This window comes from Carassius auratus, chromosome 10 (genome assembly GCF_003368295.1).
Source record: "Carassius auratus strain Wakin chromosome 10, ASM336829v1, whole genome shotgun sequence".
NCBI lineage: Eukaryota > Metazoa > Chordata > Actinopteri > Cypriniformes > Cyprinidae > Carassius > Carassius auratus.
In genome coordinates, this window is record NC_039252.1 from 11,342,180 (window position 1) to 11,369,948 (window position 27,769).

At 38.7% G+C, this 27,769-nt stretch overlaps 1 protein-coding gene across 2 annotated transcripts in view; it reads left to right on the plus strand.

The window, feature by feature from the left end:
- The window catches only part of LOC113109853 (T-lymphoma invasion and metastasis-inducing protein 1-like), a 49,490-nt gene extending 22,965 nt beyond the window's left edge, over nucleotides 1-26,525 (plus strand). The window contains exons 7-27 of one of the 2 annotated variants that reach the window (XM_026273658.1): nucleotides 225-410; nucleotides 2,440-2,586; nucleotides 2,744-2,818; nucleotides 4,300-4,470; nucleotides 6,166-6,270; nucleotides 6,972-7,053; nucleotides 7,140-7,226; nucleotides 10,868-11,074; nucleotides 11,994-12,121; nucleotides 18,436-18,663; nucleotides 18,827-18,895; nucleotides 19,029-19,154; nucleotides 19,290-19,398; nucleotides 20,017-20,196; nucleotides 21,032-21,150; nucleotides 21,309-21,417; nucleotides 21,811-21,869; nucleotides 22,260-22,356; nucleotides 22,732-22,819; nucleotides 24,384-24,556; nucleotides 24,862-26,525. In XM_026273658.1, the coding sequence (XP_026129443.1) occupies nucleotides 225-410; nucleotides 2,440-2,586; nucleotides 2,744-2,818; nucleotides 4,300-4,470; nucleotides 6,166-6,270; nucleotides 6,972-7,053; nucleotides 7,140-7,226; nucleotides 10,868-11,074; nucleotides 11,994-12,121; nucleotides 18,436-18,663; nucleotides 18,827-18,895; nucleotides 19,029-19,154; nucleotides 19,290-19,398; nucleotides 20,017-20,196; nucleotides 21,032-21,150; nucleotides 21,309-21,417; nucleotides 21,811-21,869; nucleotides 22,260-22,356; nucleotides 22,732-22,819; nucleotides 24,384-24,556; nucleotides 24,862-25,379 (3,063 nt within the window). In that variant the 3' untranslated portion in view covers nucleotides 25,380-26,525. Of the gene's footprint in view, nucleotides 1-224; nucleotides 411-2,439; nucleotides 2,587-2,743; nucleotides 2,819-4,299; nucleotides 4,471-6,165; nucleotides 6,271-6,971; nucleotides 7,054-7,139; nucleotides 7,227-10,867; nucleotides 11,081-11,993; nucleotides 12,122-18,435; nucleotides 18,664-18,826; nucleotides 18,896-19,028; nucleotides 19,155-19,289; nucleotides 19,399-20,016; nucleotides 20,197-21,031; nucleotides 21,151-21,308; nucleotides 21,418-21,810; nucleotides 21,870-22,259; nucleotides 22,357-22,731; nucleotides 22,820-24,383; nucleotides 24,557-24,861 lie in introns of both variants that reach the window. The other variant, XM_026273657.1, reaches the window with a different exon arrangement.
- The last annotated feature ends 1,244 nt before the right edge of the window (nucleotides 26,526-27,769 follow it).

A 27,769-nucleotide genomic window follows, 5' to 3' on the forward strand; every position in this document is an offset into this window, starting at 1 on the left:
GAATAGACTCAGGTCATGCTGGCTTGGAGGAGGCCTGCTGACTAATGATTTATCCCAGCGTCCTCCACCAGTAAACAAAACTGTATTAAAAACACTGCCCACACTCTAATAGTCAGCAGCTTTGGGGCCGTCATCAGTGTGCGAACGCAGAAAACAACAAGTGCAGAGCATGTTAAAATACTGACAAAACAGACGATTTTAGATCTTTCTTTCTTGTTGTTCAGATATTCCTCTGGGAGCAGAATTTGGAGCAGTTTCATATGGACTTGTTCCGGTATCGCTGTTACCTGTCCAGCCTGCAAGGCGGCGAGCTTCCAAATCCAAAACGCCTACTCGCCGTTGCTTCCCGCCCCACCAAACTGTCCATGGGTCGTCTTGGCATTTTTTCAGTATCATCATTCCATGCCCTGGTATGAAATACACACATACATACAAACCTCCACGCTCTCAAAACACTCAATATCAGTGCATTATTCCCTATTTCTCTCTGTTTCGCACACTTACTCCTTTCATTCACACTCTCAAGCATGTTTAGTTAATATCCACTTCATTTTAATCCACTCCACGAGAACCGGGTGAGCTTTGAGCCGCCTGCCAGCCTGTTCTTGGCCTGAGTCCTAACAGAAACTGCATAACAAAACATGCTGTCACCATCGTGTTTTTCTCATTCCTGTGGTTCAGCAGAGAATGTACAGAATGGCGTAATATGCAGCCAGAGGAGTGCAACTGTCACCTCGAGAGTCACAGTGAGGCGTGGAAATAAAACTTCCATTTAATTGCGTAACTCATTGAGTTCCAAAAATCAAAACCAAGATTGACGGAAAATCTTTGACGTTTTAAGTCATGAAAAAGGGAGTGTTTCGTCAATGGCACTCAAGCAGTTCAATAACTGTCTTTGTGAAACTTCCTTTTAGCTATTTTGACACTTAGTCACTAACCTTAAACATTAAATGTCTTTATAAAAGTTCATTTCTATTTTCTTCTGTGTTCTAAAATATAATACAATTCACAGAGTTTTGTCTTGTTCTGCAGATGTCCCCTAAACTTTTAAGATTTTATGTCTATGCAAACATGTGGTCTGATTACTAAGGATATCCTTTATGAATTTTGTGGCACTAACATTTATTATCCCAGAAATGAGAATGTGGTTTCATGTTGGCATGTGAACAGAACATTTTCACACCATGGCAGTTGAGAAGCAGTATACTGCTTCTGAAATGAGTCATGGGGTCTGACCCCATCTTTCCCATCACTGATCTTTATTTGAAACCTAAAGGCAAAGGGATGTATTTCCCCCCTTCTCTTTCCTGATCTTTTCTCACAGTGTCACTGAGGGCATTTGTAATCAATGAAAGCTAAAACCTCTAAGCATAATAAAGGTCTGTTCACAACAACAACAATAACTATAATTGTATCAGCATCTACACCACTGTGAGCTGCAGTTATGAGAAAAACATTGATGAAAAAAAAAAAAACATTGTGAGAGCAATTCCAACAGTTATTATAGTTGTGGATATATTCTCAAAGAATTATAGAAATACTTACAATTATTAAAACTTTATAGTAGTGCTGTCAAACGATAAATCACATAAAAAATAACAGTTTTAGTTTATATAGTATATATGTGTATTGTGTATATTTATAACATATTTATAAAATATTTAATAATAATTAAATAATATTTTGTAAATTAAAACCTTCAATTTGAATTTGATTAATTGTTTGACAGCACTTTAAAGCTATCCTTAATGTGAATGGCCCTCAGGAGTTATTCATTTAATTAAATCTATGTTTCGTGTGTCACTTAAATGTTAAGAAAGTGAAGTGACATTCAGCCAAGTATGGTGACCCATACTCAGAATTTGTGCTCTGCATTTAACCCATCCGAAATGCACACACACAGAGCAGTGAACACACACACACACACTGTGAGCACACACCCGGAGCAGTGGGCAGCCATTTATGCTGCAGCGCCCGGGGAGCAGTTGGGGGTTCGATGCCTTGCTCAAGGGCACCTAAGTCATGGTATTGAAGGTAGAGAGAGAACTGTACATGCACTCCCCCCACCCACAATTCCATCCGGCCCGAGACTAGAACCCACAACCCTTCGATTGGGAGTCCAACCCTCTAACCATTAGGCCACGACTTCCCCATTTTTAAATATTAATGTTTATTGTACAATCATGGGATTAGTGAAATATTTAAAGGTACTGTTCATTTACTCACTCTCATGTTGCTCCAAAGCCAGACAAATCCAAAAGGAGATGTTTTGAACAATGTTCATGCTGCACTTTTCCCATTTTCATTTTTGGGTGAGCTATTCCTTTAAAGGTTTCCTCCATAGTGACAAATGCTAAATGGTTTAAAATTATCATCACATGTGCTTGAAACTATCTTAGATGTTTATTGACTTTGTGTATGCGGGTTTGTGTCGGACAGGTGGCAGCAAGGACGGATGGGGGAATTCAGAGACGTACCCAGGCCCTGTCACGTTCCTCCAGTAAACGAAAGAGCCGGTTCTCCTCTCTATGGGGTCTGGACACTACCTCAAAAAAGAAAACCAAAGGCAGACCCAGCATCAACCAGGTTCACATCAACCAGACATTATATACATGTGTTCAATAGAACAAATCACTCTTTATTTTTCATACAATTTGCAATGGTTATTTTTTTATGTGCTATAAGTGCATTAAAATAACTTCATATATGGTGGGTTCCGACTGAAGGTTTTGTCTCACCTCAGGTGTTCGTAGACGGTGAAGAGTCGATTAAGAGGAATCTCGAGCACATGTTTGAGGACTCTGGAAAGGAGATGCTGGTGAGGAGGACACTAACACTTCCCAGCATGCTTTGCATAATTAAAACTGTCAAAGAGAATCCTTACAGAGGCAGATCACTTAAGAACTGAGATGTAAGGGCTGTATGGAGCTCCCAAAGGGAGCTGGAAAGAGCTAGAGAGAGTTAAGACACCCAAGCTGGGCTGTAGGGCCTCTGGGAGAAGCGGCGGGAGGCCCGGGCTCCTCTTCCATTAAGAGCCAGCAGAGGAGGCAGATGGCGGGTGTTTTGGGAGGGGAGCGTATGCACGTGTGAGTGACAGAATGTTGGAGTGTTTAATGTATTGTCTGCATGTGTTTGCCAGTATGTGAGTGTTTAAGTCCCTCTGACCCATTTCCCGCTCTCCTTCACCATGTGTGGGCTTGCTGTCTCTCCATGATGGGGGACCACCATCGCAGCTACTCTGCGGGCAGATTGTTGAGGGGAAGGGGGGGTACTAGGCTGTCACCCGATAGTGTGGGATAAGCTATCTGAGCCAGGCAGCATGCCGTCACTGACAGCAGGCCAGACCCGCTGACAGACCCAAGAGCCCTCGAAAGACCCACAATGAACAGCCCAGCCGGTACACGTCAGCTCATCGATCACCCGCCAGACGTCTAACAGTGCCGTTGTCAGACAGAGGCGCTGAGTATTGTGTGGGGCTTGCACATTGCTGTGCTTGGATGCCAGGTTAATTAGTCTCTGATTAGATATCATCACAGTGTCTGCTGCATCGATCCAGACAGCTCTGCTTAAGTGTGATAAGGCCGATTTGTGCAAATATAACCGCAAAACTGACACCTTTAAATCTGCATTTAGTGGTTTGTCTAAAATCTTCTTGTGGTATTCATTTTTCTTACACATTTACATTCTTGATGTACATTCCTGGTTTGATTGTGCATGCTTCATTAGTAGAGATAATTTAAAGCTATTTGGCTTCTTGTTATTATTAACCAGAGTTGGGTATAACATGTTACAAAGAAACACATTACTGTAATCTAATTACTTTTCCTGGTAACGCAGTAAAGTAATGCGTTGCATTTTAAATGTAATTTGATTACAGTTACAGTTACAGTTATGTTACGTTTTTGATACTGAAAGTATAGGTTATAAAAATAATACTTTTTTTTCTGTCAATATTAAATTAATTAAAGAACTATGAGTTTCTCTTTGTAGTGCATTTTTGTAGGTTTGATAATTTAAAAGTGAAGTAAACTTGAAAGTAAAGTAATTAGTAATCTGATTACTTTTTAAATGCAGTAATCAGTAATGTAATGGAAAAACTATTTTAAAGAAGTCATTAGTCATTTGTAGTGGATTGCTTTTTTTTAAGTAACTTACCCAACACTGATATTAACCAATCAATCCAAGATTAAAATATTAGTAAAAATATTAGTAAAACATTTTAATGGAATGGTATTTTAATACCAATGCATGTTATGCTGACACTAAGTACCTTCCTAAATAATTTGTTTCTTTTAACAGAAGGACCAAGAAGGTTTGGTGAAAAGTCTTGACCAACACAAGACGGACAGTGACGTTTGGGTACCTGACTATCTCACGCCATCCTGGGTCTCTTTACCTGATGATCGGCCTGTGTTGGCTATCATACAGCCAGGCGATTCAGCCATGGAGGCCCTGGAGGCACTGTGCAGGGTAAATATCATGTATACAAACCTATTCAAATCAAATACATTTCATTGAGAATAATTAAATCCAGTCAAGTTCAGCTAACTAAATTGTTTATTCTTCATATTGTCCATTCAATGTCACATCGAACCACATTGCTGTGACAAGATTAGCATAATATGACCACACCCACTTAAACTTTCCCTCCAAAAAGTTTAATTACAGAAATATATATCAATCCAGAAAAAGTAGTTCCCACATGATTTGTTTTTGAACCCTGATATAATGGTCATCTGAAACTTGTTGACTGGTGGTTGTCTGTCACCTTGCATGTGTCATCTTTTGTTCTGAGGCGGTAGCTCACATTAGCCACAGATACGTCAGCTGTGCCCTGTGTTTCTTTAGCAAACAATATCCCAGTTTCACTATGCCATCATCTTGCAGCCCACTAGCAACAATGAACAGGAAATGTAACACCTTAAACACACTTCGATATCATAAAAGAGTAATCTTATGATTTGTCCACGGCTAACATCTCATGTAACTCATTTCTTGAAAACACAAAGCTCACCCTCCCATCCTTTCAGGTTTGAAAGTTCTAGAACTTACTATTTCCCAAGGCAAACGGCTAAAGTGTCTAAAATTATTTCTTCTTGCGGTTATCTTCCTGTTATCATTCTACTGTAGTAGCTCTAGGCCTCTTTCCTTGTCCGTTCTCAGCTGCTATCACTGCAGGGTGTTCTAGAATGCTCTTATCCACCGTTCTCATAAATTTGTCCTCAAGTATTTGTGTAGAGAACACAGACATCACTTCCTGTTCACACTTGGATGCCAGTGGAGCAATCACACTGCAGTTACTCTGTCCGGTGTTTCAATTTATGAGTCGTCTACATGCATATTTTTAGATAGTCTGTAACAGCATATAATGAAACATATAGAATTATAAATAAATGATCCTGTAAAGTGGCCAAACTAAATCACAGAAGTGGTTTTCTGTCAAGTCTTGAAATAAAATATGAACCAATTCACACTGGCAAACATAACATTTAATGTCCTTTGTCATGGATTTTCTTAGCATTTAAAACTGGTCGTAAGTAACTTCAGCTGATTAAATGCTGAGGTTTATTGCTGAATGTAAATAGTTTTTTGATATTTATTCAGACATCCTTGTTTGTTAATCTTCTTTTTATACAGCTCTCTGGAATACTTTATTCCGGTTGGTCAGCAGCATTCTGTAGTCAAATATATTTGTATAATAAATTCTAAACAGCACTGTATACATTATATGACAATTACATAAGTGCACTAGCTTCATGTCTTGTATCAACTCATGGTCTATTTCTTCTCACACACCATAATTTAATTTCAAATCAATATTTTATGATGTTTTGTTTATTACTTATTTAGTAAGTAACCCTCTTGTAAGTTGGATATTGTACAGTCAGCCATTCAAAAATACATACAGAGCATATATTTGTTTAGTGCTAAGTATAATATAATTTCCGTATTTTTCAGTGTTTAATATTTTATATATATTTTATAGAAAGCATCTATAAACATAATGCATAATTTTGTTAATATTATATTTTATTTGTTAATGTTTTTATTTATTTTAAGTAACTAAATTAACTAAATATTTGTACAGTTTAATTTTAGTTAACTATAATGATCCTAAGCAATTTTATACATTTTCCTCTCTTTTTTTCCTTTTTTTTTTTACAGACTTACAGACTGGATCTTTCCAAGCACTATATACGGCTGAAGTTCCTCATTGAGAATCAAGTGCAATTGTACGTCCCCAAGCCTGAGGAGGACCTCTGTGACCTGGTAAGTCCAGCAAAAAAGGCCTGTCAGCGGCCACACGTGTCCTGGACAGCTAAGAGCGTTTAGCGGTCACAGACGCAGCATGGGGTGAATTTATTAGACTGTGACTCTGCAATGCGCTGCAGATAGAATACAATTTTGAGTTCTGACTGCGATGTAGGTTAAAGTGAGTCTAAACTCTCAGACCGCATTGAGGAGAGGCTGCTGCATATGTTATGAATTATGTAGAAGATGCATGTACTGCATAATGCAGTCTGAATAGTTCTTTTACCCCTTAGCTGTATGTGTGTGTGTGTGTGTGTGTGTGTGTGTGTGTGTGTGTGTCTGGGGAAAACCACCTTTGCAACAACTGCAACCTCAAAAGCTAATTTACTTTGCTGGTTTTTTTCACGGCCGTTCTTCTAAAATGACAGAGAGTCTTTGTGTTTTCCATGTCTCCTCTCATCTTTTCTCTTCCTCTCTGTAGAGACTTGACTTTCTCAAACTTCTACTCTCCCTGAAATGATCAAAGCCCCAGTTTTGTCTCAGGCTCTCTTAAGAATGAGCTGATTTTTATTTAGCTTATATATCAACACCATAAATTTCAGCTGACTAAGACATTTTCCATGATGTATGTGAGCTCTTTCTGAAGTCACACTGTAAATGAACTGTACATCCATAGAGTGCAATCAATATGAACTCCCCCTCTCTCTTCCTTTGTTCAGCTCTACAAAGAAATTGAAATTTGTGCCAAGACAACCAAAGTCATCCAGTTTGACAGAGATGAGTCCTGTGCCATAGGCTATGGTAACAATGCTGTTCAGTTTATATCTGATTTCTTCCTCTTCTTTGTTTCTTTTTTAGTTATTTATGTCTCTTTCTCTCTTCTCCAGGTTTTTCAGTGGTGGTAGTAGAGGAGGACGGAGGCCAGCAGCTTCATATCACTGATGTCAAAGCTGGAGGTCTGGCATTTGCCAAAGGTGTGTGACGGAACTCATTTGATAGCAGTTCTTCATTACAGTTCAGTTATTATACAGTGTTGGGGAAGATACTTCGAAACTGTAACTTTTCATAATTTAAAGCCACACAACTTCAAGTCAAGTTACTTAAAATCCTATACACACACGTGCGCACACACACAAATATACACATACACAGTAGTGCAAAAACTGCAAAATCTCCACAACACAACAGAAATAAACTTGACACAACAGTAATAATAAACAATAATAATAAAGTATAGCGTTTTCTTTACTCAAAATCACAGCCACATTCTATCAACACTTTAAAGACAAAGTATTTTTAAGATATTTAAAAATGTTTGTTGCATTGTTAAAAGAAAAAAAAAAACACTTGTTAAGAAAAGGTCGCCGCTCACCGAGCAGTTATTAGCCCTATTACTTCCGAAACAATGAAGGCTAAAATACCTGTAGTCTAAAGCAAAATGTTTAAAAACATTATAAAAACAGTTATTAGTTTCTCTCTAAAAACAAATCCTCTAAAGTTTTGGCTATAAAAACGTCAATCCAAAAAACAAACTAATTTAAGCTGAAGCTGATGCCTACATCTCTCATTCTGCACGAATCCAAATGTTTCCATATTCCCGACGTATCTGGATGTTAAAATGTTATTTAATATAAAGAATATATAATAATAGCAAATGTGTAATAAGAAACGCTGTATATGCGTCCGAAAGTCGGACTCCAACTTTCATTCTAATAGTTATTTTGAGGTTAATATAGCAAATGAAAACTGTTCAGCTTCCGGGAAATTTGAGAAAATCCGCTAGGCTATTTGAGTTCCCCTCACTCCACAACAAATCATTTGAATTAACAGTATTTAGAAAAGAACAAGAATTACAAATGTAAGAAGCTATAGCAATATTAACGACAAATCAAAACTAATTAATTTAGGCTAAAACGAAATTGAACCAATGTTGGGTCTCTCATTCGACACAAAATCAAATGTTTCCGTATTCACGATGTATTTGAATGCCAAATTATTATATAAATAGCCTAGCTATGTTAACAGTGTATATTATAGCCAAGCCTAATGTTTGTAAACATTTTGTGGCTGCATTATGTCTGTTTCTGAATGAAATCATAATTTGTACAAGTTCTCTCTCTCTCTCTCTCTCTCTCTCTCTCTCTCTCTCTCTCTCTCTCTCTCTATATATATATATATATATATATATATACACGTGTAGCGTATTTTAACCATGCAGCAAACCTTTTTAAATATTTTAATAATTTACTGAAAATAAATAAATGACTTTTTAAACCATTTAACTGATTATTAAAATTAGTTGATACAGTTTGCTGCATTCATGCAATAATCAAAGGAGAGCTGCGGTCCTCAGTTGCGTAGGAAAGGCTAAGCATGCTGCCGCTTGAGTGTCGAATGCACATGCACCAACGCAGAGAACAAAAGGCCCTTTTTGCGCTGCGTTATCAGGTCTGATTTGGTCTTAATACGGCCCTGAAGGCGGTGCATTGCCATTGAGACGTACCTATGATGAGTTCACAGCTGAACGGACATTTCACTCGTTGGCTTCAGCGTCACATTTGCATATGCCGTACTGCTGGAATCTGTGATTGGTTGGCAGCATATTTCAAATATTAAATGGAACTATACAATAACGTTATTAATGGCCATTTCAAATTTTCGGAACTATAAAATTTGATTTTGTTTCTGGTTCTGGTTCTGTTCCTTTCAAAATTCCGTTCGTTTCCGGTTTTCGTTTTCATTCATTGATCTAGTTCAGAGCCCTGGTTAACACCACACAAAAGAAACAAGCCACACCACAATGGAAACAAGTCACAGCATGCAATGACCAAAACATGTCAAATCACAGTTTCACATTGGTCTGTGAAAACACTGTATACAGGTTTTTTTTTTTTAAGTTTTGTAGTTTACACAGAGGCGATTAAAGTAAAAACATTGCATTTTGCCCCAAAATGCTGTTGTCATGTAAATAAACAGCCAAAATGCAAAAAAACTTTTCCTTTTTAGTAGAAAACAACACTGTGTAAATGCCTCATAAAAAAGTTCCTAGATTCCTTTACTGCCTCTATTTGGCAGCTCTTACAGGCCCAAATCAAAACCTTATGCCTCACCTGTAATAGTCTATAAAACTGCTGAGAAATTAGCAGGGGGATATGCAGGAGTCTGAACTGTGAGGACTGACCCAAATCTCCACCGGACTGGAGGAAAATCATTTTAAAAAGCCCTCACATGAGCACAGGCTTACCAAGAGGAGCAAATTAAAACCATTCCGCCCTGCCAATGATATCTGTGCCAAGTGAGTGCATTCATTAAGAGCAGCCTCAGAACGGCTTCAGATACTCTCTGTTCCAGTAAGTCCAGTTATTGAGTGTCAGAGTATTTTTATTAGTGGTGCTCACTAAAATAAGCATCGCTATTATTATTATTGCTCATACTAAGGGTCAGGGATTTGTGCTAAACCCCAAACTATTAAACTTGACTGTGCTGAATGTACAGCACACACTCTGCTTAGACTTTCCTTGCTGCAAAAACCCATTTGAATCAGACTAATACATGTCTTAGCTGGTTTAAGATGGCCAGACTGACTAGGGCTGTGTTTCCCAAAAGCATCTTAAGCCTAAGTTAACCGTGGCTCCACTGGTGTCAATGGGTCTACAATGTACTTAGCTTACAATGCTTTCGGGAAACACAGCCCAGGCTGGTTTTATCAAGGTTTTGTTTCGGTTTCATTAGTAATTCTACCCAGAAGGCCTTGCAAAAGTGGAAGTGTACAAGAAAAGGCTTGTCTTGATGAATAGTAAGGCAGATGGATACAAACCCAAGTGGACAGCTCCAGAAGGATTTTTTTGGTGGGGGTGTGGTGGGGTGTCCCAACAAAGCACTGGCTCGTTAAGACCATGTGCTGTCCAAACTGAATGAAGAGAATGTGTGTGAAATACACACGGACAAAATTTGCTGGAGGTAATACTCAAATTCAGGACAGTTTGGACTCACAGCACTGGGGGCGCTTGTTGATGACATCACCCCAACATTCATCATCACTCTATTGCCAGAGGCAGAGCCGAGCCATCCAATAAAAAAAGCTTTATTACAGCTGACATTTCACTTCATGTAAAACTGGGTCACACTTCAGGCAATGTGTGCAGGCATGCATGTGTGTAAACCCATACAGCATTCATAAAAGCTCAGGAACAGAGCAAAAACTTCAGTTCCTGCTGAACATAGGCATCAATAATCAATTAAACTGGGCAGTCCCGTCTAATGAGCGTTAACTGAGCTATTGGAGTTTAACTGAGCAGCTGATGAGTTAGTAATTGATAATTAAGAGAGAGAGGGAGTCAAGTGGTTGGGGGAGGAGCAGATAAGCTTCATGTACATGTAGATGTAGATTTACTTTAAAACATTTGAATAGTAAAGAAATATTTTCTTAATGTGGTTTGTATAAATAATTAACTTTATGCATTAATGATGAACCTCTGACAGCATAGTCGACAAGAAAACACGGTTTTTAAATGTTTTAAGAGAAACGTATTAGCTTTTATCCGTTGACTGTATGTTTGAGTGATGTAATTACGTTTTGGGGTTACAAACTGGATTTGTTTAACATTGTGTTCAGGTCTGCGAGCAGGTGATGAGATTCTGAAACTGAACAGTAAGCCAGCGAGTGTGTTGGAGCTGGCTGATATGCAGGCTGCGTTTTCTTTGCCCTCTCTCACCCTGACCGTCAGCACGCTGCCTGCTACTGATCTGCACCAGCTGTGCCAGATGCCTCCCCGCCGATCGGACGGGGCACAGGACCTCTGCACTGACATCTTCTCCCAAAGTCAGGGTAAACTTCATCATTATCGGTTTTATTTGCCATTGCTACTAGAAGAGAGATTGCTTCACCTTTTAAATCATTCTGTTTCAACGTTTGAGATTCATAAATTATAAAAATCAGTGCTAGAAGTTGACTATCAACAACATACAGTACTACTAGAAATACACTATAGTTCAAGAGTTTGATAAGATGATTTTAATGTTTTTGAAAGAAGTCTCTTATGCTCATTAAGACTGGATTGCTAATTATAAATGCAATAAAAACAGTATTTTGGAATATTATTGCAATTTAGTAAGTAATTGATTTCTATTTTCAATATATATTTAACATGAAATGTATTCCTGTCATGGCGAAGATGAATCTTCAGCGGTACTCCAGTGTTATTTATTTTAATTTTTTTGTATAATTGACTTGCTATTGTAGTTTTTTTAGGAATATTTTGAATACATCTCATTATTATTAATACACATTTGTATGGTTTTTCTTTCAGTTAATGATAATATATTTTAGAAACCATTCTTATATGCTGATTTGTTTCTCAAGAAATCTCTTGTCTTGAAAAACCATTGTGCTGCTTAATTTATTTATTTATTTTTGTAGAAAGCGGGATAATTTTTTTCAGGAATCTTTGATTGATAGAAAGTTTTAAAAAAAGAGAGAATTTATTTAAAACCGAAATAATTTATAATATTACAAATGTTTTTTACTGTCAGTTTCGATCAAATAAATGCATCCTTGCTGAATTTTTATATATATATATATATATTTTTATAAATTTATATTAGAATTATTTGTAGATTATCAAAAAAAGTTCAGAAGTGTCAGGAGACTATGAAATATCAGTAAGTACCCTGTGATAGCTTGTGTCTTGTACAGTCCTGTAGCTCATCCCGTCCCTGTCTGTCTCCTTTGCTCCCTCTAGAGGACATCCTGGATGAAGGTCTTGGCCTGGTGCTGCACAGCCCTGATGACACAGGCGAAGACGGGGTAAACCTATTGGCGGAGAGCCCTGCTGACAGCCTGGAGGATGAAACGGACTCGCCACACAAGGTTAGAGACCACCTGCTATGAAGATTCATCAAAAATCTCTGCTTGAACAGTTTGTCTGGCTGATTTACAGTAGAATGAGCTTCTGGTTTTGATTTATAGAGCTTGGCATCCTAGTGTATTGTGTAGCTGGGCCTTTTTAGTGGTGTTTTGTGGCCTCTGCTTTTGTTTGGGGTGGGTAAATATAGACTCTTTATTTTCTGATATTGTCTTGGAGTCAGAGGCTGACTGGAATCAGATGGCTGGTTAAGAGCTTTGTGTCATGTGATCTAAGTGACCTTTGATTTTAAGGCTGTGTTCAGAGACGACAGCAGATGGGAAGACAGGTTGTCTTGCCTTGCGGTTCTTCACACATAGACACACTCATACTATCACACAGACTGGAAGTGATGACATAGTCTGCCTAATGAAGGTCAAGATCAGCCATTACTGTGTAACCACTTACACAAGGAAGAATGAAACCTGTCAACACACACTCGTGCATGTACTTGAGGATCCAAATGTTTGAGACCACTAGTGAATGTGCTCCTAACCACCTTATTTTACAACCTGGAACTGAGCTATTTTCTGTGCATGCTCGAGAATTGATTCATTGCTGCTATTGATAAATGACTAGGAGGACAATCACAAAGTGCCGTAAACAGTCAAAATATTTGAGCTACACATCAGTGTGTTTTGATTACAATTTAAAAAAAATTAGATTTATGATGCCAAATAACAGTTCATCAATATCAAGCAGCATAACTAACTGCTTCTGTACACTTGAAATGCCTTGCACATGGCTGCACCCACTTTTACATTAAAACTACAAAAATCTTATTTTTAGTTGAATATTTAATCAGCAGAACAAATTGAGTGGAAAGAACTGAAATATTTGCTTTAATGTGCGCAGCACCCAAGCTGCATGAACCCTAGAAAGTTTAAAACTTAATAGTGATTCAGTATGATTTTAAAATGACCCAAAGAGCACCTTGTACTTCATTAGACAAGTATCCGACCGTTTGTATAAAGTAATTTGATCAGTTTAGGAAATTTCCTGATAAGTGATCTAGAAATAATTCATTATAATAATTCATATTTTCAAATTATTTTGCAATGCATTTTGCATTTTAATCACAATTGTTTCCAGGTTTAAATTGTATTTTGAATTCCAGGTTTTCAGTGTGGTCTCAAATGTTTGGACTCACACACTTCCACTCCAAACTGTAGTGTTTTTTTCCTCAGTTTAAATGTTATGAAGTCATTCTCAGCATTGATTTGTCTCTTTCACGATTTCTTTTCCCCTTCTATAGCCTGTGTTCACTGTAGAACTATTTACTGATCTGATATCTGGCCTCCTTTTTTTGCCCTGTTTTTTTGTCTTTGTATGTTTTGTCTCCGTGCCCTTGTCTGTCACACCGACACTGTCAGCCGGCCACAGTCTCTCTGGCCTGTTCTCCAGCACACCATCTGTTGCAGAAACACATTTAGCCCTAATAATTCACCCAATAAACACCACATTCTGTCAGCACTTGCGTGTTTGTTTCGTCCCATTCCACTGTTTGTCCCGTCCATGTGTCATGTTGCTGAATCAGTTGTCAAGACATTAATATTGTGCACATAACCTACCAAATACATATGCTCTTTTTGGACACAGAGAAACATGCTTGCTCTAGTCGGTATCTTCTCTTGTACTGTGCTGTCTATTGTTCTGTCAGAAATGTGTATTTGTATATGTTTTTACACAATCATAGGGAGAGAGGAGCTGATTCAGCTGGGCATAATTTGAGATTCATTTTCTCTCATTCTCTCTCCCCGTATTAATCACACGGTTGGTTATCATTATTATCTCACATCGCTTATGTTTTCTTTTCTTGCTTTGAGATGAGGGAGAAAGAGAGAGGGGGACATCTTCTTTAATTAGCTCTGCATTCTAATTGCTTGATTATGCACATCGATTTGAATCGCTTAACGCCGATGAATTATGGAGAAACCCGCCGGAGGAAACAGACTACCTAGAAGACAAAGGACAGGAGGACTTCATTATTTTTCCAAGCTTGATAATGACAACATGTATCTCACAGAAGGTGGTGCAACATCCTGCAAACCCCAAAAACGTCTTCCCCTGCCACTCTCCAGACTTATTTACAATGCAAGTTCAACCATCCGAGCAGTTCTTCTCTCGAGTTATCTCTCTGGAGAAGACGAATGCATGCTCATGGATTTGGGCTGTTAACTGTCTAAATATTGACTTTTCACATCAGCCTGGATTAGGTGTGTGTGTGTGTGTGTGTGTGTGTGTGTGTGTGTGTGTGTGTGTGTGTGTGTGTGTGTGTGTGTGTGTGTGTGTGTGTGTGTGTGTGTGTGTGTGTGTGTGTGTGTGTGTGTGTGTGTGTGTGTGTGTGTGTGTGTGTGTGTGTGTGTGGAAAAAGGAAAGGAGAGGGAGGTTTGTACTACAGAATTCTTTTAATCGTGATTGGTTTGAGGATGCACACGATGTGGAGCTTTATGCTTGTTACGACATGCATCCCATGAAATCTCCTGAGAAATTTATGGATTTGCATGTTTTTCCAGTCGTAAATGCTCTGAGGTACTTCAAAGCCGATAAGCTTGTCTAAGGTGAGTTTTGAGAGAAAGCGAGAGAAACTGTATAAGCAAAGGAGTTTCTCGGCTTACTTGTTGTAAACCAATGATGTTCTGCCATTTTAAGCAGGTCTGTACTTTCTTATTTGAGCCCATGAGCTTTAGTAGCATGCGTGTAAAATTTACTTTCGAGTTTCAAGGTTAAAACGTAAATGCGAAGATGTTTAGATGACCATGGATGGAATTCAAGACCGTTTTGAAAGTGAAAGCTCCTCTAAGAAACTGAGCCCTGTTTCATGTGTGCAGTTGTGAAGTCAGTTTGAGCGCCTGATAAGGGCATTTCATTGCTTTCCAGGGAAGGAAACAATTCTTCTTCCTGCCTTCTGTGAGTCTCTGCATTGATAAGAAGAGTTAACAAGCCATTAAAGGCTCCTGTCAAGTGTGTGACTGGGTCTGACAACATTTTCTGTTCTGTGTTTTTGCTTAAAGATAGTAATTAGCTTCTCTAATAGAGGAAGTAGGTTGGGGAGTCATGACCAAAAATACTGGCTGAATGGGTTAAGGTATGATTGTAGTATAGTGGGTTCTTTTTTTTTTTTTTTTTTTTTTTTGCAGTTCATGGTTTTGAAACTTAGTAATTTTCATAAATATAAGCAACTTCATAGTGACATCGAACATAGAAACATGAGCACTTGTGTGAGCAGTGTTGACTTAAATTAAAAAGTGTATTCCTCTCTAAAACACTATAAAACTAAAAATAGTGTTTATTCAAAATAAAGCAGAAATTACATATAAAATGAAAAATGAATATTTAAACTAAGATTTAAACAAATTAAAATAAGTAAACAAATGTTGCCTATATAAACTAATTGAATCATAATAAAATTACTAAACGAAAAGGTGAGTAATTTAGGACCTGTTGCAAGCCAGACTCAAACCTGTATCCCCAGTGTGAGTACCTCAGCATATCTGAAACCTGTGCACTAATAGCTGCACTGCAGCTCTGACAAGACCCTCTTTGTCTACGGTCATTATTTTCCACACTTTCATCATAACAAAGACACACACTGTGCCACACCTGTCGTCTTTGTTCTCGGCATGTTGACATTTTCGTCTGAGAGCTGTGCTTTTCCCAGCTGTGGTATAATGTGATGTTTGTGGCTGTCCCAGTGTCCCCCTCCTCATCCTGCTGCCGCCAAGATTATTACTATTATTATTATTATTATTTTCTCTCTCGTTCTCTCCCTCTCTCTGTGTTTACTGTACTACCACAGCTGTCAGAGCCCCATTCCATCCATCCGGCTAGAAACCAGCTCAGACAAGCAGAAACGTAGGGAGAAATACTAGGAAAGGAGGGAGGAGGCTGTGTGTACAGGGAAGCTATCGTGCTATGTAGAGTTCATAGTGAAGAAGACACACTCTGCGTATCTGTTTCTGGTCAGAGTAGCTGGGTTCTCGCTCTCACGGTCGGGTCGTGACATTTCTGTGCATAAAGATAAGCTGGAGGTGGAGGCGCTTCCTGTGGTTTTACTGCGGGTCTGCATTGGTGTGAAATCGGTGACCTTTGAGAGGAAGAATGTCTGTGCTGTGGAGGCACAGGAGCTCCAAACGCTCCTCAGAGTCCATCTATGACATGCTGCAACTGGTGAGCTGGAGGGTTTTCTTTTGGGTGTGTGTGTGATGTACTTAGTTCATGAGCTCTGTTTAATAACACTCTAGTGTCTGTCAGATTTAGTGGATTAGTATGTTATGTGTAGATGTATAATATTGGACAGATTGGTTTGCAAACTTTTTTCAAACTGGTTTTTAAACTGATGTATAATGACCACAATTACGCCTTGAAATGATCTGTTACAAAAACAAATTAATAAAGTTTTTTTAATAGCATAACTGTAGCACATACATTGCATGCGTTAGGATGAGACTGATGTGAAGTCCTTTACCAACCGTCTCTGTGTAAACTTAAATGGTATCTAGCCTTTTTAATCATGTTATGACTAAATAAAAAGTTACTTCCAGCTACTTTTGCGTGGTTTTTGGTGTAACTTTTGTGTTGTAACCATCCATAAAGTAACACTGTTTACACAGTGCAGATTTCACCCATTGGAATTATGCCAATAGTGTGTAAACAGAAATTCATCCACCTAGGAAAGTAGTACCCCCTCCCCCATATACAGTAGTATGCATTGTTACTGGAAAAATTATAATTCTCAGCAGAATTATAAATCAATGTTTCTGCAATAAAACCTGCTGGAACACTTGAGCTTTCTGACCCTGCATAGACCGCAACGCAACTACCACATTTAAGGCCCAGAAAGGTAGTAAGGACATCTTTAAAGTCACATTAACAAAACTTTGGTAAGATTTCATGGGTAGCACCACTCACAGAAGTCACTTTGAAACCAAGAAACTTTATGTTGGTCAACGTGGTGAATTCGTATGACTAACTCGAACCCATGGCGAAAAATGTGCAGGGAACTGTTCCACCTCTTACTGTTAAACCACCGATGTCACACGGACCATTTTAAAACAGTACAACACATCCTGAAATTCATCCACCTAGAAAAGTAGTATTTTTACACCTTGTCCACTTGTTTAGTGAATTGTTGTGGGCACAATCCAGTCATTTAATTGTGAATCCACGCGATAAATAGTGCAAAAAAGAAAATTGCAGATTTTGCACAGGTTTCAGGTTGGTCACACTCATTCACCACACGAACAGAAAGCTGCTAGGTTCAAACCTGCTGAAACACTTCCCCAAAAGGCTTCCACTCCAAGAACATTAATATATATATCTGTGTTTTTTTGTTTGTTTTGTTTATAGAACAAGGGAAAGTTTTCTCATTTTTGTCCAAAGCATACCACAGATGTTGTTGATAAACCTTAAATGGCTTTTAACCCGGGAAAAAACGATAGCGCTCATTACTTTTATCTCTACATCGCACCACCTCTCTCCGGGCTGTCCAGGCTGGTTAAGGCATGTTGGGGTTTGCGGGCTTTTTGTCAGTCCGTCACTGTGTTTATCAGAGAGGAATTCATGCTGCTGGAAGCCCCATCTGTCCTCTGTTCCTCCTGTCTGTTTGAATCTGTTCCACTTCTTCCTGAACACTATCCTGAGTCTGAGTTCTTGTTGTAGTGCTGTGACCACATGAGATGTGACAATGAGGTTGAAGATCTTTGGATTGGAAACTGTCTGATGCGTACATGTTGTGTAATGTTTGTCAGTGGCGTCAAAAAAATGCATTACACTAAGTAAGTAGTACAAAGGGGATGAGGTTTTTAGATGTGATTTGTGGATGTTTATAGAAATATGAGGGTGTTTTCAATAGTGGGAAGCCCAAGTAATCTTGGCTAAGGGCAGGGTGTACTCTTTGAAAACTTGTTGACAAGTTCCTAGATGGAAAATCCACCCAGTGCCAGATTTCCCAAGGAGACAAACTGTTCGGTACTAAATTACAAGAGTTCTTTCAAAGATCTGACATAGACCATCTTAAAGTTATTTATCGCACAGACACTTGTAATTACACTTCAGCCAAGGCATGATGTGCCTTGTCTGTGGAGTTCAGCCAGAATATCGCTGAATGTGTGTTTGGAGCTGGAAATGCATCTTTCTGAATCTTAAATGCTCTGAATACCTGTGTGTGTTTGTTGCTGGTGAACATTGGGTTATTTGGGGTTCAAATTTAAGTCATGTAGTGTACCTCAGCATTTGATTGCTCCTGGTGTTAAAATTGACATTTTGTTTGCCTTCACAGAGTACAGAGCAGGTGACTGCCTTCTGTCGCAACCTTCATGATATGAACACCACCGAGGGTCCTGTTTCGTGTTCCTCATCTTCCTCTGGATCTTCCTCCTCTTCATCCTGTGTGCCCAGCCCCATCTCACCCCTACCAGTTCTCTTCACCCCTCGCCAGCTCTCCGATGCTGACAAACTGCGTAAAGTCATCAGTGAGCTGGTGGACACTGAGAGGACCTATGTTAAGGTCAGTATTTGCTGTGCTTTTAAAGCGTTGTTTCGATTTTTAACATGCTAGATTTGATCATGATAAGCCTGCTAGATGAAAATTACTCCTGGTTTACAACTTCTAATATAAAAGCTCCACTGAAACCAAACATGAACAAGTCTTTGACTCTCTCCATCTACAGGACCTGAACATTTTGATAGAGCGCTACCTGAACCCCCTGCAGAAGGAGAGCTTCCTCTCACAGGATGAGGTGAGAATTTTTTTTTATATTTACCATTTATTAATTCTATATTTTACAATATAGAATTAATCATTTAATTTACTTCTTAAAATATTGTTGATAAATAAGATTTACGCATCTCTTACTCCCTCTACACTCATAGCTGGATGTGCTTTTTGGAAACTTGGCGGAGATGGTGGAATTCCAAGTGGAGTTTCTGAAAACTCTGGAAGATGGAACCAGATTGGTTCCAGATTTAGACAAACTGGAGAGAGTGGATCAATTCAAGGTGCGGTGAAATTAGTCCATTTTGTATTACATAATTTTGGAACATCTGAGTAGATGCTAAATACAATTGGCACCATAAGAAGGTCACTATTGTCTCCTAATCTAATTTTCTAATTTATTATCTTCTAACTTCCAGAAAGTTCTGTTTTCTCTTGGTGGATCCTTCCTGTACTATGCAGATCGTTTTAAGATCTACAGTGCTTTTTGCGCCAGCCACACAAAGGTCCCAAAGGTCCTTACCAAAGGTAATGCCACTGCACTTTCAGAGGCTGGTTTACAAGCATTAGCACAATTATCAATGTTTTAAAGTGCAGGGGAGCCCTTGGTTCTTTGAGAACCATTCCTTGTCATTTAATTGCCATGTTCATTGACTGCTTTACGTTGGTTAGTTTTATAAGTTGTTGTTCTGAAGACCTACCAACTGCCAAAGGCCAGTTTTCATAGTTTACTCAAAGCTAGAGGGGTGTTTTTACTCTCTCACAAGCAAATGATGTAGCTCAAAGCATGTTACTGTGGAATGATGACCCTTTGTAGGGGTCTACTGTGAAAAATTGCCATTTCCCAAGGCACCAAAGCTATTTTGCTGATGTATGTGAATGAAGATGTTTCCTGTGGAAAGAGTGGATAAAGTTTTTACTTGATTGTCTGAAATTGTAATGGATAAATGTTGGAGTATAAACTTTTTCTGAAATGTCAGGCTGGCAGAACATTCTGGAGGTTGAGAATGTTGAAAGATGATTTACTCAAATGTAATTGTCTTTATATCAAGTTAAGACCCCTGTCCAAGTTAAAGTCTAGTTTACGGATGCAGCTGATTAGAAATTCTTGTGCCATCTCATAACTTCACCACACTTTTGGTGCAGCTAAAACAGACCCGGAGTTCAAGGCATTCCTGTCTGAGAGGAACCCCAGGCAACAGCACTCTTCCACGCTGGAGTCCTACCTGATCAAACCCATTCAGAGAGTCTTAAAATACCCTCTACTCCTGAGGGAGCTTCACTCCCTTACCAGCCCTGACAGCGAGGAACATTACCATCTGGATGGTAAATATGAAGATTTAGATACTAATTGAGCATAATCTTAGGCCATGGCAGATCTGTTTGTAGTGTAATATGATGCAGCTCCTCTTCTGAGCTAGATAAGCAGGTTTTGAAAAGACCACGTCATTGATAACAGAATTTTGCTTGCTCTTGAAATTTGTTTGCTGTTGCAGTTCATTCAGACTGTTTATCAAGGCTATAGTAGTCTTTACCTGTAAAATGATTAGTCAGTCAGTAGAGCTGCATGATTTATCATAATAATACTCATGATATGGCTACTTTATAGTGTACTTTATCAAATCACACAATTTATTTAAATGTGTGCTGCGTGTTTCGGAGTGAAGCACGTCACTGTGTTGATTTACACCAGAGCAGCTCATGACCCAGTGTCTCAGAGTAGATGCAAAATGAACTGAGGTGCTCTGAGTTTGGGTGACTCATGCATTTGAGAACACCAAACATCTTTCTTAACTTGTAATGAGAAGCGTTGTCCGAAGCTTTAACAAAGAGTCCTTGCGGTTTTTCTCCAAATTAAATAGCTTGGTTAAATGTTTGAAAATGCAGTCCTTAAGACAACCATAAATAATAGTATCGCTATTGTACAAATGTACTCTAAAATGATAATTATATTTTCTTCAGAAAAATCACAATCACATTTCTGCCCTAAATCATGCAGCCCTAATCAGAATAGAGGTCATTTGCACACATTCTTAAAGCTACAGTAACAATTCTATTGGATTAAGAAAGATGGTGTATTTCTAAAGGCAAAATGCTCCAAATGGCTTTAAAAAAACTGAATTCTTTAGTTGCAGTTTATTAAGTCTTCATCTTTTTGTAGTTGCAATGAAAGCCATGAACAAAGTGGCCAGTCACATAAATGAAATGCAGAAGATTCATGAGGAGTATGGAGCTGTGTTTGACCAACTCATCAGCGATCAGAGCTCTGACAAAAAAGAGGTACTGTTCCACTAGTCTCTCTTAAGTCTTTGTAACTCTAAAATTCACATTTGTTGATACTAGATACTTGCAACAAATATTGTAATGCCACCATCAAATGTTATGATTTGTGCACCGATGTCTTCTAACATCTACAACATTGTCTACTCTTATTCCAGGTTGCTGACCTGTCAATGGGTGACCTCTTGTTACATGACACTGTGGTTTGGATCAACCCACCCTCTTCTCTCATGAAGGGAAAGAGGGACCCAGAACTGGCTGCGTTCGGTGAGTGTTTGTAAAATGCTTCTTCCCGAAATAGAATCCTGTTGTCTTATTCATTAGTCTGTTCCCTACAGTAATGGTTTCCTGCATCAGTAAAGGCCAGCTGTATCTTTGGGCACAATGGCATTAGAGGAGCCACCTTGTCCTTGGCTCTTAAGACATTAAAGTTGCATTTATACACAAGGCTTTATTCCCCTTTGGCTAAGACATTTTTGAAGAAGAAACTCTTCAGAGGCTTTAAAAATGGGTCAGTTTGCCATTGAAGTTGGCAGTATTTCACCGGGTCACGTTTTTACTCCAACTCTTCTGAAAAGAGCCCCAAGCATCTCTATTGTGAATGTTAAGTGTTGTATGGTTTTGTGTGTCTTAATGTTTTATTTCATTTTTTTCCATCAGTTTTCAGAACAGCAGTTGTTTTTGTGTATAAGGACTGCTCCAAGCACAAGAAAAAAATCGTAAGTGCTTTATCCCTTTCTTCATTATTCATTAATAGAGGTCTGACATGGGCTCGAAGTGCTTGCAGACTAGCGCTTTTAAGAGGTGTAGTTTTTGAGTTTTATTGAAGGGCACATTGTCGAGTGTGAAGTGAGGATTCCCTTGTACTCGATTCACTTCTGTCATCTCTTTGGTTCATTTCACATGGCCAACAAAACTCAGACCATTGACTCTGAGACCTTTCACTTGTTTGCGATATTATAAAACCATGTGACGTAGAGAATACATTACTCCCCTAATTTCCTGTCTTTTAGTGTGTCAGGTGGTGGATGCCAATAAAGATAAATTTTAAATGTTTTCTTGATTCTCACAAACCCCCAAAAATGTGTTTTGCTGTTATTTTGTCTCAGGGTGGATCTCACAGAGCATCAATCCTTGATGAGAGAGACCCATTTAGGTTTAGACACATGATCTCTACAGATGCTCTCCAAGTTCGCAACCTCCCTAGTAAGTATTGGTCTATTGGTCTCATTCTTCTCCAACAAACCTATTGAGAGCGTGGTATATTAACTTCATGCTTTAGATTAACTCTGACAATGGATGTAATGGATTTTACATCCCTGTGCCCTGATGACACTTGATAAGCATAGTAAATTTGGCTCAACTGGCTCAGGCCAGAATGTTGATATTCCCTATCGTTGGTTAGGGGTTAAAAGGTCATCCTGCAGGATCTTGGGGTCTGCACTTTGGTTCATTGTCCCATGGTCTGTGTCTTCCATGAGGTTCATTAACCCTGTGCTGTTCTGGGAGGGTTTGTACTTTACAGGGTTTCCCACAGTCCTTTTACCAGCATATTGTTAACCTTTCCATTTTTCATTTCAGATTCAGAGGGGTCTGCAATGTGTGAGATTGTTCACATGAGGTCAGAATCTGAGGGGAGACCCGAGAGGACCTTCCACATCTGCTGCAGGTAAGATGAGGTCCAGAATGGCAATTCATAATTCTCAAACTTCTTTGCACTTTTACTATATTAAAATACCATGGTTAAACTATGGTTAGTTTAGCAAAACCATGGTGGTTTTTGAAACTCTGGCTCCATTTCTCAAAACTCTACACACAAAACACACATGCAAAATGTCACACACATTTGGTGAGTGCAGTGGAGCACAGGAGTTTGTCACAGCACTCGCACATACTGTATATGCATATGCACATACACTGTATATATAGTATGTACGACCAATTAATTTTACAGATATGCAACTGAACTGACTTGAGCTGAGCTGTAGAATGACATTATTGATTTGTTAGAGCTGCTTTATAGCAGAATGAGAATTTTATATTATTGTGAAGCAATCTATATTGTATAAAGTACTTTAGAAATAAAGCTGACTGTCTGACTTGGCTAGTAGGCATGTTCTAGGTGGATGGATGGATGATTTATTGTGTGTAGGTCATCAGTAAATGAGTGTGCCATTAAAATGGCAGTGTTTCCTAAATTAAACAAAAGAGCTGTTAGTTTCAAATGATGTGTGTAATGTAGGGAACGGTGTTTAGAGTTTTGCAAAAAGTTTGTTTTACAATATCAAACAGTTTTAAGCATGCAATGTGCTTGTAGTTTTGCAGACTTGGTCTAAAGATTGGGTATATGAGTGAATGGTTCGACTAAGTGGGCCTCAAGTATCACTTTTGCCCCCAGTTTCACAGACAAGGCTTAAATTTAGTCCCAGACTAAAGTGCAAGTCTGAGCTGTTTTAAATGAAAGAAACTTGCACTGACTGATGTTAAAATATATCAGTTCCTTTGTTTTTGTCTCAAGATGCACACCAGTTATTTTATTTTTTTCCCAAGGCATGTTAATAAAAATTACTTAAATGTTCTAATTGTACTTAGCCCTAATCCTGGCTTAGTCTAAGCCCTGTCTGTAAAACTGGGCCTTAGTGTCTAGGCAGTGGATACCATGGTTTAACTATAGTAACATAGATGAAGTAAAACCATGATTCATTCTTAAGGCTGTTTTGTTTGAGAAGTGTCTTATCCTTTTTAAGTAATTGGCTGTCAAAACCAACATGCTAATCTACTATTTAATCTTATTATGCTTTAACTGTAACTTGTTTCTTTAAAACTATAGGACATTTTAATATGGTTAATGTGTTAGCAATATCCTAAAAGATGCAATGAATATATTGAAACAGGCTAAAACATGCTAACAATACTCCAAAACATGTTTAAACATGCTAAGTGTTAGCTGCACACTAAAACAATGTTAACAATATGTTCAGTCATGCTATTGCTGGCTTTTTTTTTTTTTATTTAAAAAGTACTGTCTTTAACCAAACATTTGTATCATTAATTTGTAATAATACCAACTTGTAAGTTTGTCGTGATTAACTTCTGTAGTTAATATAATGCAGTTGCATTCATATTTAAGTTTGGTTTAAGGGTACAAAAAATATTTTTTGGGGCCACTGTAAAACCGAATATTTCTGTTCTGTTCCTGACTAAAATATTTGAATTTATTTTTATATCTTTAGCTCTCCAGAGAGTAAAAAAGACTTCCTGAAGACAGTTCATTCTATCCTGAGGGACAAACAACGCCGGCAGTTAATGAAGACTGAGAGTTTGCCTCCAAATCAGCAGTATATTCCCTTCGGAGGGAAGCGGCTTTGTGCGCTAAAGGGTTCACGACCCACAGTGAACAGAGCGGGTATGTTGGGGACATCTGACACAAATTGAACATTGATTACTTTTTTTCTGCAACATTCCCCTTCTCTCTGCTCCTCTCCCAATATTCCTTCTAACTCTCCCACTGTGTCTCTTTCCATCTTACTCTCGTTAACATGATTAACACTGCAGTTTTGTTTCAGGCTTTAGGGTGAGCTGATTATTACATAACAAATTGAAATCCTAGTGTCCACCAGACAATATTGTTGCTTTCTTTCCTAAAGCAGAAAACTGTCTGCTGTTTAAAGAAAAAATTATATTCGGCATTCATGCTTGCTTCTCTTCCAGTTTCAGCCCCATCTCGAACCCTCGGCCGCCGGAAGCTGATCCGTAATCGTTTCACCATAGACATGAGTGTGGTTTTCGACGACGGCACGTCCCAGGAGCTTTCACCCATCCCCCCCACAGAGCCCCCGCTGTCTTCGCTCCAGAGACCCCAGCAGCCCATCCGGGACACAGACCGCTGGGTGGAGGATCAGTTCGACCTGCAGCACTACGAAAACCAGGATGACGTGAAGGAGACGGACATCCTCAGTGACGACGATGAGTACTGCCAATCCGTCCGGGCCCCTTCCTCTGAGCCGAGTCTGGAGGAGTCTTTAGAGGCCCTTTCAGTAGAAGGAGATGAAGACAAGGGTCTCAACGGACTTTCGGATGACAAACCTCCGAAATCCCACGCCCCACTGAAGCTGACCCTCCTGAGAAAGCAGTGCGCGGTGGAGGGTGTCGCTTCTGAGAGGGACTGCGAGGTTATTTGGGTTCGCAGGGATGATTTTAAAAACAGCTGCAACAGCGACATCTTCTGAGTGTTGAGGGAATGTGTGAGCTGCGATGTTTTATCGATTTGTGCAAGAATAAGAGAGAGTCCATGTCTTCACGGACACGATGCACTGACAATCCTACTGAAAGCCAGAACTGAAGAACTTGCGCCATAGAAAAACTTCTTGATGTTTCAAGCCACTCCACCCTTATATCAATGCAGACTTCCTGCTATTTCTGTACAGCCAGTGTGTTCTAGAGGCTTCATACTGACAGACAGGCAGCTACATGTCCTTTCAGTTGATCCTTTTTGTTTGAAACACAAGACTGTGGTCGATCCGTTCAGTTCATGTCCTCATTTTTATTCAGGGATTTGTGACTTGATGCTTTATATAACTTTGCTAGTTCTTCGTGATGGCTACACGCATTTCCCTGAAAATGTCATGACGGTTCAGCTAGCTGTTTAATACCATTCCTGTTACAAACCCAACAGTTCCTTGCTTGCTGTTTTTGTTCCCTTTTGCTCGTAGGTCACCAGCAACCCAGTATTAACGATCACTGTACACCGAACACACAGAGAAGTAATGTTCTACTTGAATATATTCGGAAGAACTGCAATAATGTAATTTCATTTATTTGTTAGGAAATCAAAATGCCCATAATCCTCGCTCAGTGGGATATGGTGTGCTGGGGAATTCAACAGCCAGACTTTTAGGTGCATAAATAAGGTATTTTAATTCAAAGCACCCTTACAAAGTGATGAAATGTAGCAGATTTGTCCTGTTAATACTGAATTTGTCCCAGTGAGAATGAGATTTTTGAAGATTTTGGGTCTTTCGTGGTATTTTGTACAATGGTAAAGGTAAAGATGCACATGTTACACCCTGCACATGTATTTTAAAATAAGAGATGCCCTTCCCCGTGAAAAACAATCATTGCACCTTCAGCCATGGATCCTTTTTAGTGGACCGGATTAAGACAAAAGTGTAAAAACTCCTTGCTTTTATCATCTGCCTTGTTGAGACTGTGTATGTTCATACTGTGGAAATAATTATTAACCTAAAATAAATTTTCCTAATTTATATTTGCAGTTTTATCTTAAAAAACTTTGTATGTGCTATGTTCTTTGTCAACGCGGCACCTGTTTGCTGTGTTTTAAATAAAGTTTTTTTTTGGTACTTATTAAAAATAAATTCAGCAGATTATGACTCCAAATGAAAAAAAGGTGTTGTACTGAAATATTAATGTGAAAATTTGACTTCTGATTCGTTTATTCAGTTTACGCATGCTAAAAACCAAAACCCACCCTCACACCTAATCTTAACCCTGAAAGAGAGAAGCAGGGAAATCAAAATCTCACTCAGATTTTGATGCCACAATGCAATGTCTATGACATCGTCATGTCCGGTGCAAGCACAAGGTGGCAGGGAAGTGCTGCACCAAGCTGAAGACAAACTGAAGCTTTTTTCTCCATAAAAATACATCATTAACGGCTTTAATAACCACAAAACAGAACGCTGACAATATCTTTGCTGCATTTTCCACCCGCAGAAGTGTACAAATGAGTCATATTTAATGGTCACTGAGCCAGACCCTGCATTTCCTCTTCTCCTCTCCTGCAGGTTGTTTTTGTCCTTGTATGTGGTATAAGTTTGTTCAAGCAAAGTAGTTGCTATTTGTAGTTCCTGCTCTTGATACATTATTATATCAAGAACAGTTTGAATCATTGAATGAAAAATAAATAGGAGGTTTCATTTGCTAAATGGCACATCGTATTTCAATTTCAGGCAGCTGCCAGGCCATTAGAGCCTGAGGGAAGAAGAAAGTTACCAAAACTACAAACTAAGGGACAGTTGTCCCACATTAATTTTGGAAATGCATGCTTAATAAAAACGTTCTAACACTCCCAGAGCCCTTATCAGTCCTGCTCTGATTCCATGCAATGTCTTGGAGAAATGTAATTGCATTGCTTTGACTCTGTAGTTCTATTTCCTATTCACTGAACTGTTTTATTATGGGTTGTGAAATGATTTGTTGTGGTCGATCTGCTTTATGGATTGTAATTTTTTTTTTCACCTCTTGAAACATTTTTATTCATTCTGCACACTTCTGCCTGCTGACTAGTCAATTTCAGTTAATAATACATCATAAGCATGTCAATAAATGCACTCAGGTAAAGATGTGACCGTGCATTATTTGGTATGCTTCAGGATTGAAACTGAAATTCTTCTTTACTTCTCTCCTACCAGCCACAGTTGATCATCAATATTAACTTTGCCACTTGCAGACACCATCAACGGAAGTTTTAAAAAAATAGAGCTTTGAGAAGAAGAAATCATGGATGAGTTTCTGAATCAAAATAATGAAACATTCATCAGACTGTGGAGAGCAAGAATCCTATGTGTTGATATAGTAGTTATGATTTGTGCTATTTCAG